This window comes from Neovison vison, chromosome X (assembly GCF_020171115.1).
Source record: "Neovison vison isolate M4711 chromosome X, ASM_NN_V1, whole genome shotgun sequence".
Lineage (NCBI taxonomy): Eukaryota > Metazoa > Chordata > Mammalia > Carnivora > Mustelidae > Neogale > Neogale vison.
This window is the reverse complement of record NC_058105.1, coordinates 18,748,131-18,766,205: the sequence shown is the minus strand read 5'-3', so window position 1 is coordinate 18,766,205 and position 18,075 is coordinate 18,748,131. Positions and strand designations below refer to the sequence as shown.

At 41.2% G+C, this 18,075-nt stretch overlaps 2 protein-coding genes across 3 annotated transcripts in view; one reads left to right on the top strand and one right to left on the bottom strand.

Moving 5' to 3' along the window:
* STK26 (serine/threonine kinase 26) overlaps nt 1-2,525 on the top strand; it is a 53,333-nt gene extending 50,808 nt beyond the window's left edge. For both annotated transcript variants that reach the window (XM_044234927.1, XM_044234928.1), the window contains one exon: nt 732-2,525. In XM_044234927.1, coding sequence (XP_044090862.1) covers nt 732-756 — 25 coding nt within the window. In that variant the 3' untranslated portion in view covers nt 757-2,525. The remainder of the gene's footprint in view (nt 1-731) is intronic.
* Nucleotides 2,526-3,990: 1,465 nt separating this feature from the next.
* The window catches only part of FRMD7 (FERM domain containing 7), a 49,902-nt gene continuing 35,817 nt past the window's right edge, over nt 3,991-18,075 (bottom strand). The window contains exons 7-13 of the mRNA XM_044234687.1: nt 13,323-13,437; nt 12,773-12,920; nt 10,105-10,200; nt 8,573-8,736; nt 7,157-7,225; nt 6,968-7,043; nt 3,991-5,907 (exon numbers count right to left, since the gene is read on the bottom strand). Coding sequence (XP_044090622.1) covers nt 4,825-5,907; nt 6,968-7,043; nt 7,157-7,225; nt 8,573-8,736; nt 10,105-10,200; nt 12,773-12,920; nt 13,323-13,437 — 1,751 coding nt within the window. The 3' untranslated portion in view covers nt 3,991-4,824. The remainder of the gene's footprint in view (nt 5,908-6,967; nt 7,044-7,156; nt 7,226-8,572; nt 8,737-10,104; nt 10,201-12,772; nt 12,921-13,322; nt 13,438-18,075) is intronic.

Genomic DNA, 18,075 nt, shown 5'->3' with positions numbered 1-18,075 from the left:
GAGCTTTTAGAATGGTTATCTTTGGGTATTACAAGGTACTTTTCCCCCTGAAAGAAATGGCCTGTTTTGTTTTTTTTCTCCTTTGCCCGCTAGTTTGCCCGCTAGTAGGGGTACAGACAAAAGGTCATGGAGTGTATTTTTATTTGGGCCCTTATAAATACCATTTAGGTATTATTTATTTATTTAGAATTTGCTTTCATTCTTGCCAGTACCCTCATCATACTACTGTTCACATAGTTTCCAGTGCTGAAGTTCTTACGTTTAGTCCCCGTAAGAAAAGTCAAGGGAAGGATTGTAGGTAGAGGAAGTCAGTACAGCCTACAGAAGGTTCTTATGATTGACTTTAGTTTCCACACTGTCTCAGATTGTTGGTTTAACTTTGTTCCCATTCAGTAAAGTTCATACATTTAATTTTTAAGTTCTCTTTTGAAACCAGACTTTGGTTTGCAAGCACAAACATGCATATACCTCCTTAGCTCCAACGGAACCTGAACTCACAACCCTGAGATCAAGACCTGAGCTAGGATCAGGAGTTAGACGCTTAACCACCTGAGCCACCCAGGTGCCCCACAGAAGAGATTTTTGAACTTCTTTATATTTTAACTTCTACTTGATCAGATTCAGTAAAAGAATTTAGTTTGCTGAATCAGTACCTTTATTGCAGAGTTCATACAGATGAGAAATACAAATGTGTATTTGTATATAGGTTTAAGTTTTTCTTCATTTTATAGGTGTTCAGCAGATGAATCCCCCTAAGGAACTTCTTACTGGCTTCTATTTCATACGGACCCAGAGAAACCCACCAAAGCTACTTCAAGCTTAACAGTGCTTAACTCATGAGCTCCATGTGCCTTTTGGATCTTTGCAACATTGAAGATTTGGAAGAAGCTCTTCAACTATTTTGTGATGGTGTTTATCATTTTATATTTTAAAGAGATTATTTTGTAAGGAATAACTTTTAATACTATAGTTTCACCTGTATTCTGCTAAATGTTGAGATACAGTTTTGCTTTTAGGTATCATTATTACTTAAGTTACTGGGATGAATACCTTTCATGTTTTGATCTTTAGTTAACTGTACACTCATGAAACGTACAGGTCTTTCAAAGTCATCCTAAATACCGAATGTTTGCAAGTCATAAGCATCAAAACTCTTTAAAAAAAAAACAAGCATATTCTAAAAATGACTTTTGGTGGGGAGGTAGAAACAAGTCATACTTTCTTAATTTTCTTTAATAAGCTCTTGGAAATGAAACCTGAAAAGTATTGACTCCCTTTACCAACTTGGGATGATTTTCTAGGCAGCTCAGTGATGATCGCATTTGAGAGCCCTGTGTTTGAAGCATGTCTAGGCAACACGTAGCAGCGGAGGTACCTCTTGGTGTGTAGTATTGACCTCCTCTTGGCGGAAGAGGCTGTTAACCCTTATTTAACATGGATGGAGATTTCAAGCAATACTAATGAACCAAGGATGGGTTTTTGGCATTCCTGGAGGAATCTGTCAGGCTTCATTTTTAAAGTCTTCAACTCATATCACATACTATATGCTTGGATTGGGGGAGCTTAAGTAAGAGCTGTTATTCATGTGATTACGTACCTGATCAACAGGTATGAATATACCTTAGATACCAGCATATTTTCATCATGGTAGTGAAATGTCCTATAAACTATTTATACATTTTTGTTCTTCGTAATCATCCAGTACAAAAAGCATCATTTGTTCATTTTTGAAAGGGTATTTAAATAAGCATTTTCTAGTTCATATGAAAATAACCATAGTACGGGATGACCTATGTCCATAGAGAAGTTGTTAGATTGTACAGTTAATTTTCAGTTATATTTATGGTACTGTTACATGGGTAATAATACCTTTTTTCTTTAAAGCCCAGTATATATATTACGCCTGCCTAAGTTCCAAACTGAGGCTATATTTCAGTAGTTGTAGAATTATTGATATTAATTAGTTTTGGTAGTTAACGTTTTGTTGTTTGAATCTGCACAGTTTGGTTTTTGCACCGAAGTCATTTCTAAAAATCTGAATAATTGCCAAATATTAAAAGAAAGGTGTTCTTCAAGTAGAGAATACCGTTTTTACTCAAAGTGGCCATTACCTCGTCTCTTTCTGTAATAATTCAGACACTTGAGTAAGTCGTGGTCATGTCATATGCCAAGAAAGTTCTTTTCATTGGTGCCTATACTGTAACAATTACTTTTAATGCATTGTATTTTGAAGTAATGGTTCAGTTGAAATTTTCACCTTCTATGTGACTGAAACGCAGTTTCAGTTCGTAATCTATTAGAGGTCTAGAAGTAATTTTTCAACTTATATCATGGATTAAATGAATATTTTTGTAAAAACAAAAGCAGTGAATTTATAAATGGATTATTTGAAACTTTACAATACAGCTGCATCATGGTTAGGAATCATATTGCTTATTCATTAGAGTTATTAGTCCTATAAACTGTGTCTAGGTGAAGCATACTCCAGTGTTGTGGGGGATTTAAAAATAAATATTTAAATTTCATGGCCCTCAGCGTCTGTTTTCTCCAGGTGGGGGTATGAGGCAGAATTTTTATTGCTTGACATTTTGTCTCCTCTGCCTTTTATTTGTTGTTGGAACTTGGACACCAACATCTCCATTGAAAACTAGAAGGTATTCTTCACACTGAAGCACTGATGGTAGTTACAGTGCATATCTGTCCCCCTGTCCTGACACAGTTACTGGTAGAGTCGTCTTTCACTCAAAAATGCCCTAGGTTGGACAGTACATTGTGTGGTCACCCCAACTATAGTTTTATTAGGAAGTCATACACAGATTTGAACCCTGTAGTTCTCTGGGGAAAAGAAATTTCATAGAGACTTCCAGAAATTGAGAGCTTAAAGGAATTTGAGTTTTTCCTAGGGAAAAAGTCAAGGATGAACTTACTGTAGCTCTGAGAATCTATAGGATTAGGGTGCCTGGGCGACTCAGTCGTTCGTTAAGCATCTGCCTTCGGCTCAGGTCTTGGTCCCAGGGTCCTGGGATCAAGCCCCACATTGGGCTCCCTGCTTGGGCAGGAAGCCTGCTCCTCCCTCTCCTACTCCTCCTGCTTGTGTTCCCTTTCTTGCCGTGTCTCTCTTTGTCAAATAAATAAATAAAATCTTTCTTAAAAAAAATCAATAGGACTAACATATAGGTGACTAGGCTTCAGTATGTTCTTAAGTTTAAATCGCTTTTTTATATTCATGTTACTGGGTAGGAGCAGGGAAGAAAGTGCTAGAGTGTGGGAAAGGGCTAGAGAGAGGTGTATTAAAAGGAATTTTTCTGATACAAGGACTAGGAAAGTAATACCATGATGCAAGCTATGTATACATTTATATATTGTTATATATAATATATATTTCTAAATATTTATTTATATATTACATAAATGTATATTGAGCTTGCATATTGGCACCTGGGTGGCTCAGTTGGTTAAGTGTCTGCCTTCAGCTCAAGTCATGATCCCAGAATCCTGGGATCAAGCCCCACATCTCTGGGCTCCCAGCTCAGTGGGGCATCTGCTTCTCCCTGTCCCTCTGCCCTTCCCCCTCCACTCCTGCTCCCTCACTCATTCTCTCCCTCTCAAATAAATAAATAAAGTGTTCTAAAAAATAGCTTGCTTCTATAATTGCATTGTTTCTTTGAAGTTAGTACCTACCATTATCTTGTAAATATGTTGTACTTAACATTAAAATCAATAAACAAAAGTGCTCAAATGGAATATTGGACCTTCCAGGGGAAATAGTAGGGAAATTTTGAATGGTTCAAGAATGAATCTTGGTTCATGAACTCAGTCTGGTTTTAGCACTATCCTTTTTCTCATCAACTACCCCAATTCTACATCTTCTCCTTCCCTGACTCTACATTTTCACCTGTCTCCTTCCTTTTTCTTGTTCTCTAACTGTCCCTTCCCTTGATAATAGACCAGAACCAGCCATTTCTGAAATTGACTAAAACAAAATGAAGATCATACTTGCAATTTATTTTTTTAGTAAATGGATTTCCATCACTCTTTATTAAAATACCATTCATCTCATTTCCTTGCCTACATACATGCAAGAGATGGCAAAACAATAAAGTCTTACAGGAGAAAGTAGAGAAACCAACATGTAAACTTTTATCTGTCACTACATATCATAGTTAAGAGTAGAGAAGTAGTAAGTCAAATGTCACAATATCTTCATTGGGCATGTATCTGGCTTTAGAAATTGACCGATTCATGAAATTCCAGGGTTTAGAATGCTTCCAAGTCCTAGATGCATCTGATGGGAGGTTCTATGCCACCATCTTGTTCTTGAGGTATAGGATGGCCATGTTCCCCCTTACATATGTTAAAAAAAAATGAAGTCTTTACCATAAAACAGGACCATTTTTACAGGAACCTTTAGTCACAGTATGGCTTAAAAACAAAATGGCCAACACGGTCACAATCTACCAAATCACTAAAAGACATCAGAGGCCAATGCTATGCCAACCCATACTGTCAACATCATACAATGTTGACAGTCACCGATGTCTCTATGGGGAAATGTATAATGCAGATGACCAGTAGCCATCTCGCCCCACCACAGTGCTGGTGAGGAGAGGGTATGTTCTAGAGCCCCTTCAGAGGAAACAAGAGGGGAGCTTGAGGAATGAGGCAGCAGCTGGATCTTTTCCTGAGCTAGGTGCCCAAACATAGCAGATCCCCTCATTACCAATGAAGGGTAACTAAGAAAACGGTTTGTGCAGAAGGTTCCTTATTTTTTACCTAAGTTGACAACGTGGAACTGGCCCAGAAACGTTCACGGAGTTCATACCTTCAAGCTAAAAAGTAATTACATGGTTTTAACAAAGTCCTGTCTTCAGCAGTTGGCGTATTGAAAGAAACACCTTCATCCTCTTCATCAAGCTGTAGACTACCTGAAGACAAGCGGATTCTGGCCATGGGCGACCTGATTCCTTTGCCATACAAAGAGTAGTAGTCTGGTTTAAGAATTTCTGATTCCGAATCACTGGATTCACTAGCTATGTACCTTTCTGCTGCTCCCTGATCCATTAAAACTGTTGGAAACTCCTGCTCTGCAAACATATATGTAAAAAGGTCAGTTTTACGACTCAGAGTAGGACAAGGCCCTAAAGGTCTAAATTCAGACCCAAAAGGAAAACGGATGGTTTTCATGTCTGACTGGCTCTGGGATCGCTTGGGGGTTTGGTCTTGAATGCTGTATGCAAATGCATCTTCTAAATTTGGGTCTTCCCCTTCAAGATCTACATTGATGTTGTTCCTCCCACTAGTCCTGGCCATAGCTTCTTGGAGTTCTTGAAAGTCTTGCTGAAAGCTCTTCATTCTGACATTCCTTGGGCTTCTTTTGGCTGGCTTCATTGCAGTAGGCTCTAGACAGCTGTCTGGCCTTTCCCTTTCCTCTGCCATGATTGGGGACCGTCTGGGCACCTGGGGTGGTCTGTCCACATAAAAAAAGACTTGGGGAGGCATAATATCAACCTGCTGACCCGTGCAAGGAATATAGGGCACATCTGTGTAAGTTAGCTGCCTTGCTGGACTCACTTTGCTTGCAAGGCCAGAAGATGTGCTCATGTGCTTGTCCCCAAACTTACAGCTTGGTTGAAAGGAGCTCAGAGGACTCCTTTCCTCAAAGTAGTCTCTGGGATCCGGGTCAGTACTAAAGACAGGGTCTGTATAAATAAAAGGGAAAGAGGAACTGCTTTGGGACTGGTGTAACAGTGTGGGATCCGCCTCTGGTTTGGAACGCTCCAGCTCTGCTGCAAATGTCACCTCCACTGCGGAGTTCCTCCTCCTACCGTCGAGCACCGGCTCCGACACGTGCCCTCCATTCACATTTCTGTAATAGCCACCGCCGTATGCTAGTCTCAGATCTTCCACCTTGAGAGAAAGGACACGTTGGTGAAAGAAGAGAAAAGCCATTTGCTTGGGGGTGGGGCAGGGATCTCAACTCGCCTTGACTTTCAACGAAGGTATTTTCACAAGGTCATCTCAACTCCATGTTCTATTCCAAGTTGAGGAATGTATACAGAAAGGGAAATACCTTGTATCCTATCCCAATCCTTGTGCTAAAGAAGACCCAGGACAGTCTCCTTTCTCACTGCCATCCCACTCCTTGCCTCTTGAGTTCTCCATGTACTTCCGCTGGCGTGGTACTTCAGGCAGAATGGTTTAGTAGCTCATTTATAAATGAGCCAGGGGTTCTGCTTTCTGGTTCTGGCTCTGCCTTGGGACTTTAGGTGGATCTCCTGACCTCCCTGCTCTAGCATTCTTCCTATTCTCTGTAAAATGGTGGGAAGGAGGGCTACAAATGGCATCAGAGGGTCACCTAGATGGCTTTATACCTCCGTGATGCCTTTGAGATAAAAACTGCCTATGATTTGAATGACGACATGAGAGGTGGTGAGAACTATATATATATATATTTTTTTAGGGAGAGCAAAAGAAAAAGAATTAACATGGTTAATGCTTATAAAACTCAAATGAAGCCATCATCTCACAGTTCCAGAATAGCACTTTGTTCTTAAATTAAGTGACAAAATTACACCACAAGAGTACTTTAAAACATTAACCCAAGACCTTAAAGCTTCCTCTAAGCCTTAAAATTTTTCATTAGGTAAAAAAAAGAGCTTTTAGTTTAAAAAATTCAAAGCCATAGAAATTCATGTGGATCCGCATTTTACGTGACGTTAGCAATACAAGTTGCAATTTAGAGATGTGCCAGATCTTTCAGCCCATAAGGTGCACGCCAGTGGTAATTTATTAAATGGTCTTCTATTGGCTGGAAAGATTGAGCTAACAGACCTCCTGAGGAGGCTAGCCTACTCAGAGTCACCTTTTCACACACCGGGAGGTTTCTGGCAGAATCAATTCTTAAAAGCATTTGACATGTAGATGCAGTACATTTATCTAAAGAAGAAGGGATTCTCAGAAACCTTACTTGTTTTGACACATCAGAGAGGAGGTCTGGTGAGGACCGGCACTGTCGCTCATGGTACTGAGATGGGTAATGTTTCCTGTAATCCACAAAAGGAAGGAATTGAAATGGTCTGCAGGCACACACAGAATACATAGAAATCTCTACATTCGGCTTCAAATCAACATGAGAGAGAGAGAGAAAACCCCGTACCTCTCAAAGGGCAAGCTTGTCAACCTCCCTTTCTTTCCATATTCCAAAAGCTGCCGTTGGGTCCTTCCACTGTGATTAAGAATGAGATAGATATTTTATTAACACCACTCATAAGCCAGTAGGCTACTAAAACTCCAAAGCTTCAATTACTATTGAAGCCAAGCGTCCCCATGAATGACATATGCCCTGAATGGCTGACCATCAATCACAATAATGATAACTACCCGCTTTTTCAACTATCAGGCCTAGAGCAACCTCAACTACTCAGAACCCAGAAGATTTTTAAAAGCTTCGGAACAGGACTATATCACAGTTAAAAATCCTGGCCTTGAAAACAAACCGACTTTCCTATAAAGGCCTTTTCCCTACCTGCAAATTTATATACAATTTCTAATAAGGCTATTTAGCTGGTTTTCCAATTCCTGACAAGAAAAACAGCTAACTAAATAGTAGAAGACGTTTGCAACAGCCAGACATACACCAGCAAAGAAAGCCAGCTGACGGCTGGGAGAAACACAAGAGCCAAAAAAGAAATCAGGAAAAATAATAAAACCCAACAAGTCTGAGCCATTTATCACTGAGGTACAGAGACTGACATGCCTCCCCTGCCCCGACCCAGTGGCCATCACTGGACCACAGCTGCCCAAAGAGGATCATAAGTGATGTTTATAATAACTCTGAGCGTTAAGAAAAGGGCAAAATATGCCCAGTATCATCTGTTTAAGAAGGTGGGGATTTGTAAAAACACATTTTGGAAAGATTCCATCAAAAAATACCTATGTTTTTGAGATCTCAATTCCTAGGAGGGCTTCCACTGTTTGAAAATCCCCTATGGGAAACATTCAGTTAGGAGGGTTTTGTTTCATTTTGTTTAGTTTTGTTTTGTTTTAAATCTTAGCTAAGAGTTTTGAAGGGCTTCTTCCAAAGAATTCCTAGGCTGGTGCATTCGTGTAAAAATGAGATCTTATTTTGACCTTGCTTCCATTCCTCCAAAGTGTCCCCTGCGCCAAGGAGCCTCTGCCACTGTGTAGCTCGGAGTTCGGCCTCCCTGAGCTCCTCCAAGACTGTCTCCCCACCTTTCTTGCCCAACCTTCACCCAACAGATGGTGTTGAGCTTTCCTTCCCATACCTTGCACGTAAGTTGCGATATAAGGAGAACTATAGGTTCATTAAATACATATTCTCAAACAGCATAAGTCCCCCCCCATCTTTGCCAATATTCTGATCTAGCCCCTAGACTAGGGTGCTTCCCTTCTCTGGCTTCCCCCTTAGGAAATATGGACCTCAGGTGTGACACAGAGAAGGAGCAGTAAAGGGGATTCTTTATTGCTTCTAGAATTTAATGCCTCCCACTGCCTTCCACGCTACTGAAAAGAAGTTGTGTGTCCCGTTTGCTTATGTGCAATATTTCATTACCTATAGCGGAAACTGGAACCCTTGCTGCACAGTAGGGTTTTGGGCTTGGATTTGGGCTCTTCAGAAAGTCTGAAGAAAGCATGGTACTCCACACAGGTCTTCCAGAAAGCCTTACAGGCATCTCGACTGGCCATGGTGAACTCCAAGGTGTCCTTGCACAACACCTGTATAAACCAATTTCCATCAAGCCAAACATCCTTCAAGACTATCATAGAACTTCAATTCCTAATGTTTTCGAAACGATTGGTTCAGGGGCCCATGCAGCTTCTGATTTTCCACCTGGCTCCCTACAGTCTTTACACCTACTAAAACCAAACTATTGGCAACCTTCCGAGGAACAGACATGGCCAATGCTCAAAAACAGAGCCTTCTCGGAGAAGCCAATCTTGCTCTGGAGCCCCCACACCTCAAACGTGTTTTTACCCCCTCTTCTCTGCCAGGAACATTTGTATGAAGTTGTAAATTAGGTTAAAATGAACATCAAAGGACATCCTTTCAAGGTGACAAGAAGTTATAAATGACCAACAGGAAACGGGGAGGAGGCGATTTCCTTATAGATGGTAGGCTTTATAGGGTGATTACATGTATAGCAGCCTTTCCAACATACCAGCTAGAAGCACTTCGCCCTCCCTATGCTGCCTTGTTCTGTGATGCTCTGTGTTGCTCATTTAGCATGTCTTCATCTGCTCCAGGGGAGCTTAGCCTTTCATACCTAAAGGTTAAGTTTTCCCCATACCCCAACCCACTTTATGACCCCCATTTGCGCATGTGTGCATGCAGCCCTGTTTTCTGCTGATTCCCCCCTTCCCTCATTCCTTTCCAGGTTCCCACATGCAGCCCTGGGACACTCCCTGAGTTTTACACTGGAGACAGTCTCCTGAACTGCTCAAATGAACACTTTTGTGTGAGACTAAGATCCAGAGAATGAAGGCCATACTACAGCATCTTCTGGAAGTCAAAAAATGAGCTGATACACATGTTCATTTCCTTTAGAGTCACAAAGCATCCTTTCTAGCACCTTTGTCTTACCCTGTACAATCCAGCCTTGATCAATAAGAGCTGCTTTTGCCTAATCTATACCCCACCCCCTCATACCGCATCCTGCTTTGGCAAATAAGTGTTCAATTATTTGGCACGTACTCAGTGTTCAGTTGTTTTTGTTTAAGGAAAGGAGACAAAAATATAAAATGGGGCAGATAACAGCAATTAAACATGTCCGTAGTCCTAGATCTGGTCACTTGAATTTGACTTATCAAATCCCTGGGGGGAAAAACATGGTTTTTAAGGAGACTTGGCTTTCATTTCAGCCACCCCATTTTCCGACTTAGTTTACTCATTCTGAACTGCCAATAGGATTTCTTGGTGTTTTGCCTCGAGTAAAAATATGACTAATGCTCCAGTTTATTTATGTAGAGGCAAAAAGGGAGTACCTCACCCCTCAGCTTTCACCACTCACATTCAGACCATTTGCTGAAACAACCAAGAAATCCCAAGTGAACAGAAAGTAAAAGAATTTATTAGAAACTACTTACCAAGATGTTGGCATGAAGTTTGATGAGAAAATGCTTTCTCTTAAAACTCAACTTGCGAATTTTAGCCCAGTTGAAAGTATTGATCTTTGTATTGCCCTGTAATGACACGCGTGGCAGATTTCAAGGTAAATGTCAGCACAGGCTGGTTTGGAAGACAATGAGAACCTGGTAGAAAACGCACTTTATGCATGGGACCATCGCACATCTTGCACGGGATGGTCCTGTTGTACTAGGTAGGAGCTGTGGGCAAAGAAGGTATTCCAGGGGGACATAAGGCTGTTCTGAAATGCAAGCAAGAAGGGGTTCACGTGGGAAAGTTCTCCAGCCAGGATAGGGAGACCACGGGAGGAAGGGATGACTACAGTCAGTTCTCTAACTGCACCCCCTTCCTATGTTTCCAGATTCAACTGCCACCGCATTTACTCAAATACGTTCCAGAACTTCTCACTGCAGGTGTCATCAAGTCTAAACATGTTTGGCTGGGGGGTCCTGCCTCAGCTGTACTGAACATCCAGCCTTCTATCCCACTGATCCTAGAAAACACCCTTCCATCCAACTCTGTACCTTCCCACCCAGAGGGCTCATCATTCTCCTTACTCAGAATTGCCTTCTCCAGAGTCAAGCTGTCTTGCCAGTGTGCTAGCACCCCCTTCTAAAATATTCTGCATAACTATCCATTTCTAACCACTCTGAACGCCTTGGGCTCTTCTGGTCTGCTCAAACCATTTAACTCTTTTGGGTGGTTGGTTGGTTGGTTGGCCGGTTGGTCAGTTGCTTGATGTTTGTTTGTTTAAATGGTCCAAAAATCAAAGGTATACAAAAAATATACACATCGAGAAGTCTCGCTCCCATCACCATCATTCCTGTATTTGTCCCTCTGTACCCATCCATCCATTCTCTATGGATAAACACAGTTATTAGTTTGTTAGTTATGGTTGTTGTGCAGCTTCATGTGTGTAGGATAGATTAGCTTTGGATTACTTATGACTGATTACGGATACTGATCACTATTTCTCTGGTCTCTCCAAATTGTGAGAATCTTAATGACCTGAGCCATAGGTCATGCTTAATATTAGTTTGTTGACCGCGCTGTCCTTTACTGCCGTCCTTTACCCTTCTCGGGGCCTTTGTCTTTGTGCCCTTTGTCTGGAATCTGCACCCCACCCCCAGCCCCAGCCAACCCTATCTCTTTGATCTGGACAACTTCCTCGGGTCTTGGCTTAAATTTTTTTTAAAGTTTATTTATTTACTTATTTTTAGTAGTCTCTCCACCCAACATGAGGCTTGAACTCATGACCCCAAGATCAAGAGTCACAAGCTCTTCCAACTGAGCCAGCGAGGTGCCCCCTTAGCTCAAATGTTAAACCCTTTTCACATGTGTTACCTTAGCACCCCATACTTCTTCGAAAACAAATACATGGCATTTGCTTAAAATTACTTGCTTCATTGTCTGTCTTCCCCCCTATTAGAATGCAAGGTCCGTGGGGCGCCTGCGTGGCTCAGCCAGAAATCTTGATTTCAGCTCAGGTCACGATCTCAGGGTGCTGGGATTGAGCCCCATGTCGGGTTCTGCACTCAGCAGGGAGTCTGCTTGAGGATTCTCTCTTCTGCCCCTCCCCCTGCTTACATTCTCTCTCTCTCTCTCTCTCTCTCTCAAATAAATACATCAATAAATCTTTTAAGAAAAGAAAGACTTTGTCAGCATCCCTCCTGTTTACCTCTGCAGCTCTAGTATCCAGCGCTGGCTAGCTATACAGTAACTATACCGACGGAAGGATGAATGAATGAAGGAATAGTTGCCGCCAGACTCTGTAAATATACTCAAGCCCATTGAATTGAACAATTAAACCAGATGAATTGTAGATTATGCAAATTATATCTCAATAAAGCTGGGGTTTTTTTTGTTTTTTGTTTTTTTAAAGAATAATGCAATACCAAACACATACAAAGTACTTGGTACACAACTATTCTTAGACTGCATTTGGGGTAAGACAAAATAGACTGGCTACTTTATTCCACACTGTGCGCAGAAGTGCTCAGGCTGGAAGAGCTCCCGACTAACATGACGGCCTTGCTCCCCTCCCCTTCCCCATTTTCTCCCACATAGTAGGAAACGGCAAGGACTAATGGGGGGCAGTTAGAGTAGAATGGGTCAAATTCCTTCCTGGGGGAACACTTATTCCTGTGACCCATTGGGTCTTTTGCCACCTGTGTGACTCTCATGCTGCAAAGTCTACAATCCGAAACATGAGAAGGCCAAGAAACTTCTAGCCGAGTCTGCACCTGACCTGTTTGGGACTTTCTTCGGAGCTCTCATTTGGTCTCTTTGGGTTGTTTCTGGTGGATCTGGACAAGGTGGGTGTACTTAGTGTCACAGCCAAAGCTTTTAGGATGCCAAAATCCATATTCATATTTAGGGTCTAAGAGTTCCAAAGGGCCTCTTGACTTTCTCCACCACGCCGGCCTGATCCAATGATCCTCAGAGTCAAATCAGTCCATCGGAGACCACAAATGGAGGCAAAGCCCAAGCAGGCAAGAATTTGGACACGGGACACTCATAAGCATCCCCTCCCTTTCTGGCTGGTGGTAGGACTGAAGGGCAAGGTCACCCAAGTTTGAGCCAAGATAACCCCCAAAGCCGCAGGACTTGGAAGGAAATGGTTGTTACCCGTAACACCAGTACTCCCATGTGAGCAACAGCCAGGTGGATCTGCGTGCCTTCGCCGTCGCTGGCAGGGTGAGGCCTGATGCCGTACATATCCAGCTTCCTCGCTACATCCAGTAGCAGGATGTCAGATTCCGCAGGGCTCCTGCCACTGCAGAGGGAAAGAATTTATGAGCTTAATAAATGCAGCAAGAATGCCACCTCCTCCCTAAGGGATCCTGGAGGAGCTCAGTGTTTTCTTGAGCCCGGAGCTTCTCTGACTTAAGGACTTGCTTTTTTTTTTTTTAAAGACGTCATTTATCCACTTGACAGACAGAGATCACAAGTAGGCAGAGAGGCAGACAGAGAGAGAATGAGAGAGGGAATCAGGCTCCCTGCCGAGCAGAGAGCCCGATGTGGGACTCGATCCCAGGACCCCGAGATCATGACGTGAGCCGAAGGCAGAGGCTTACCCACTGAGCCAACCAGGCGCCCCAAGGACTTGTTTTTAAGAGGCTGACCCCAGCTGTCCCATTCCCTGCTGGTAGAAGTGGGTACTGGTTGAAGGACTCACACGTGCTTCTGATGAAAGTGCACAATCTTGCTCTCTAAACAGTCCTGGTTCGGTAAGTAGCGCGTTTGTGCCAGGTGTTTCTTGTCTGTTTCTTCATGAAAGTCTCCCAGTTCTGCTGCATGATGGAGAAGTGATATTTTTCACATTAGCATTGGGGGGTTTAGCAATGGAGCACTCAGCAGACCCTCCAACCACCCCAAACAGCCTTTTCTTTGCAGCCAGTGCATCCCTAGGCCCCCTACTCCATGCTTTATATGTATTTATGTTTTAGGATGGGGGGGAATTAACTGGGTCTTTTTCCTTTTTTTTAAAGATTTTATGTATTTATTTATTTACTTACTTATTTACTTACTTATTTATTTGACAGAGAGAGAGAGAGAGAGACAGACAGATAAGCAGGGGGAATGGAAGAGGAAGAAGCAGACCTCCCTCTGAGCTGGGAGCCCCACGCAGGGCTTGAGTCCCAGGACCCCAGGATCATGACTTGAGCTGAAGGCAGACACTTAACAACTGAGCCACCCAGGTGCCCCATAACCGGGTCTTTCAAATCAGAAGCAGTGGGTTGCCATGAAGTCTCGGTATAGTAAATCATAGGCACAGTGTATGTCTTAAAGGCTCCAGGATCACAGATGAATATTTCTTTGGTTCCTTCTTCCACACTCTGTTTCTGGTCTTTTTCTTCTCACCAGTGCCTATTATGGGTTGAACTGGGTGCCCCCACCCCCTACCCACCACGGAAGTGGAAGTCCTAAACCCCATAGCTCAGACCGTGACTATATTCAGAGATAGGGCCTATAAAGAAGAGTTAAGTTAAAATGAGTCAGTAGGGTGGGCCCTAAGTGAGTTGGACCTGGTGTCCTTAGAAGAAGAGGAAATTTGACCCTGCAGAGAGACACCAGGAACCTGGTACCTGGAGGAAAGGGCGGGTGAGGATGCGTCCAGACATTTCTGTTGTTTAAGCCACCTGGTTCCTGGTGTTTTATTATAGCAACCCTAGCAAACTCACACGGGCCCCTAATCTCACTCTACCCTGATTGTGCATTATCAGAAAAGGAGACTATGAATGCCAAGTACAAATGCAAGCCAGCCACAGCCATTCATCACTGTGGACGAAACGAGTAAAACCCCAGCTATCCAGAATGCCCAGTAAATGAATCATTTTGGAAATCATTCTGGCTTTCCCAAATCACTGGCAACTTATCCCTGATCATAATCTACTCATTTCTAGATGTTTCTAGCTTATTGTTATAAACACCTGTCACAACACAATGCCTACCAAGGTGATTGAGGTATACAGGATTATCTGTTCCTATAGTTAATGGCTTCAAAGTCTTTCAATTTTTGAATTACTGGGTCTTCCTTATAATTTTTATGCCTTTTCCCTCTCTGTCAGATTGGTATGAATCACTTCTTGGTTACTGACTTCTCCCGAAAAGGTCTCCACACTTGGTCATAATTAGGATTCCTAACCAAGAACAGAGATATCCAAAACAATTGGCATTTTATGAATTGTAAGAGTAAATACATTCTCCAGGGAATCCTGTGACTAAAATATATGGATATGGGACACTGATTTTGAGGGCTGGAAACTTACTTCCTCTTTTCTCTTTTTTCTATTACATTTCTTTAAAAGATTTTATTTATTTATTTGACAGAGAGAAACACACCGCAAGAGAGGGAACACAAGCAGGGGGAGTGGGAGAGGGAGAGGCAGGCTTCCTGCTGAGCAGGGAGCCCGATGTGGGGCTTGATCCCAGGACCCTGGGATCATGACCTGAACTGAAGGCAGAGGCTTAACAACTGAACCACCCAGGCACCCCTGTATTACATTTTAGACAGATGACATGTTCACCAATATGCTCATGACAGATGAGGTATGTATGTACATAAGTCACAGTACATAAAAATCCTCATAAACAAGTTCTTTTTAAAAAGGCCAAATCAGGGGCCCCTGGGTGGCTCAGTGGGTTAAGCCGCTGCCTTCGGCTCAGGTCATGATCTCAGGGTCCTGGGATCGAGTCCCGCATCAGGCTCTCTGCTCAGCAGGGAGCCTGCTTCCCTCTCTCCCTCTCTGCCTGCCTCTCCATCTACTTGTGATTTCTCTCTGTCAAATAAATAAATAAATAAATAAAATCTTTTTTAAAAAAAGGCCAAATCAGTGGCTTTTTAATTTATTTTTTGCCAAAATTGATAAATGTACAAATCTCATTAAAACACAATCAGGCCCATATGATTTCACTGATTCATTCTATCAAATACTCAAAGAAGATATGAAGACCAATTCTTCACAAACTCTCCCCAAAAATGGAAAAAATACTTATTAATTCATTCTATGAGAGCTGTATTACTCTGATACCCAAACCAGACAAAGTCACCATAAGGAAACTACGGATCAATATACCTCATGAATACAGAGGCAAAAATCTTCAACAAAATACTAGCAAACATTTGCTTCTTGATTTCAGCTCAGGTCAAGATTTCAGCGTCGTGGGATCAAGTCCAGTATCCAACTCCATACTGGACACGGAGCCTGTTTAAGATTCTGCCTTTCCCTCTCCCTCTCTCTGCCCCTCACCCACGCTCCTGATCTCTTTCTTTCTCTTGCTCTTTCAAGAAAAAGATAATAATAAAAACTTTTTAAAAATCCAAGAAACACAGAATAGAAGGGAACTTCTTCAAACTGATAAAGGTTATCTATGAAAAACCTACAGCTAACATCATAATCCTACTAAATGGTGAGAAACCGAATGCCTTCTCTTATGACCAGAAATAAGACAAAAACATCTGTTCTTGCCACTTCTATCCACCATTGTACTGGTGGTTCTAGTCAATCCAATTAGTAAGCAAGAAAAAATATCAATAATTTGCACTGAAAAGGAAGAGATAAAACTGTCTTTACTTGCAGTCAACACGGTCATGTGTGTGGAAAATTCTGGGGAATCCACAAAAAACTTCTAGAACATAGGAGTTCATCAAGTTAGCAAAATAGATCAGTATACAAAAAGGACTTGTATGTGCATACACTAGCAATGAACAATCCAAAAATGAAACTAAAAAATTTCCATTTCCAATAGCATCTAAAAAATAAAGTGCTCAGGAATAAATTTAATTAAAAGATATATAAGGCTTGTATACTGATGATTACAAAACATTTTAAAATTTTTAACAGACTGTATAAATGGAGAGGCATTTCAGGTTCATGCATTATAAGACTCAATATAATTAAGGTGGTAATTCTACCAAAATTGATCTATAAATTCGATGCAATTCCCACCACATTTTTAAATAGAAATTGATAGATGATCTTAATTGATAGATTAATTGATAGGAATTGACAGACAATCTTAACATGGAAACAAATGGATGCAAAATAACCAGAACGATTTTGAAAAAGAAGAACAAAGTTGGAAGATATACACTTCCCTATTTCAAAACTCAATACAAAGCTACAATAAATAAGACAGTGTAATAATGGCATAAAGACATATAGATCAATGGAATATTGTTAGGAATCCAGAAATAAACCCTTACATTAATGATCAATTGGTTTTTTATAAAGACACCAAGACAATTTAATGGGGGAAATGATAGTCTTTTCAACAAATGGGGGAAAATGGACAACCACACGAAAAAAAGAAAAAAAGAAGTTGGATCCCTACTTCACAACATACACCATACAAGCAGACAAAAAAAATAAAATAACTCAAAACATCATATAACTAGACCTAAGAGGTAAACTTGCAAAGGCTCTAGAAGAAAACAGGAAAATCTTTGTGACCTTAGGTTAGGCAAAGAGTTTTTAGGTACACTAAAAGCACGATCCACTAAAACATATTGAGAAATGGGAATTCTGGCAAAATTAAAATCTGTTCCACTCCAAAACCCAGGATTAAGAAATGGAAAGTCAGGTCACCAAGCTGGGGGAAAAATTTTTCAAATTACATATTTCACAAATGATTTTTAATCAGAATATATAAAAATCTGGGGCCCCTGGCTGGCTCAGTTGGAAGAGCAGGGAACTCTTGATCTCAGGGTCATGAGTCTGGGCCCCTCATAGAGATTATTTACAAAAATAAGTAAACTTAAAACAGAGTATATAAAAATCTCTCAAATTCAATAAGAAGACAACAATCCATTTTAAAATGGGCAGAAGATCTGAAAGGCATTTTGCCAACAAAAAGGGACTGTTAATATACAGATGAGAAGGTACTCCACATTGTTACTCACTAGGAAAATGCAAAGTATAATTGCAGTGAGATAGCTCTTTCATATCCACTAGAATGGCCACAACCAAATAAACACCACACATACACACACACACACACACACACACACACACACACACTCCAGAACTCAGATAATACCAACTATTGGTGAAGATGTGGGATGTTACAAATGTGATACATTTCTGGTTTTACTGTTAGAATTTGGAAAACAGTTTGGTAGTTTCTTACCATTTTTAACATAAATTTACCTTAAGATGAGGCAATTACCCTCCTGGGAATCTATTCAAAAGATATGAGAACGTGCCCAAACAAAGACTTGCACATGAATGTCCATAACATTATTCATATTAGCTAAGCTGGAAACAATCCAAATGTCTACAGCCAAGTACAAAGATGAACAATATGTGGTATGTCCATAAAATGGAATACTACTCAGCAAAAGAAAGGAAGAAATAGCTGTGATTCATGGTATAACATACATGAATTTCAAAAATATTATACTGAGTGAAACAAAGCCACATAGATGC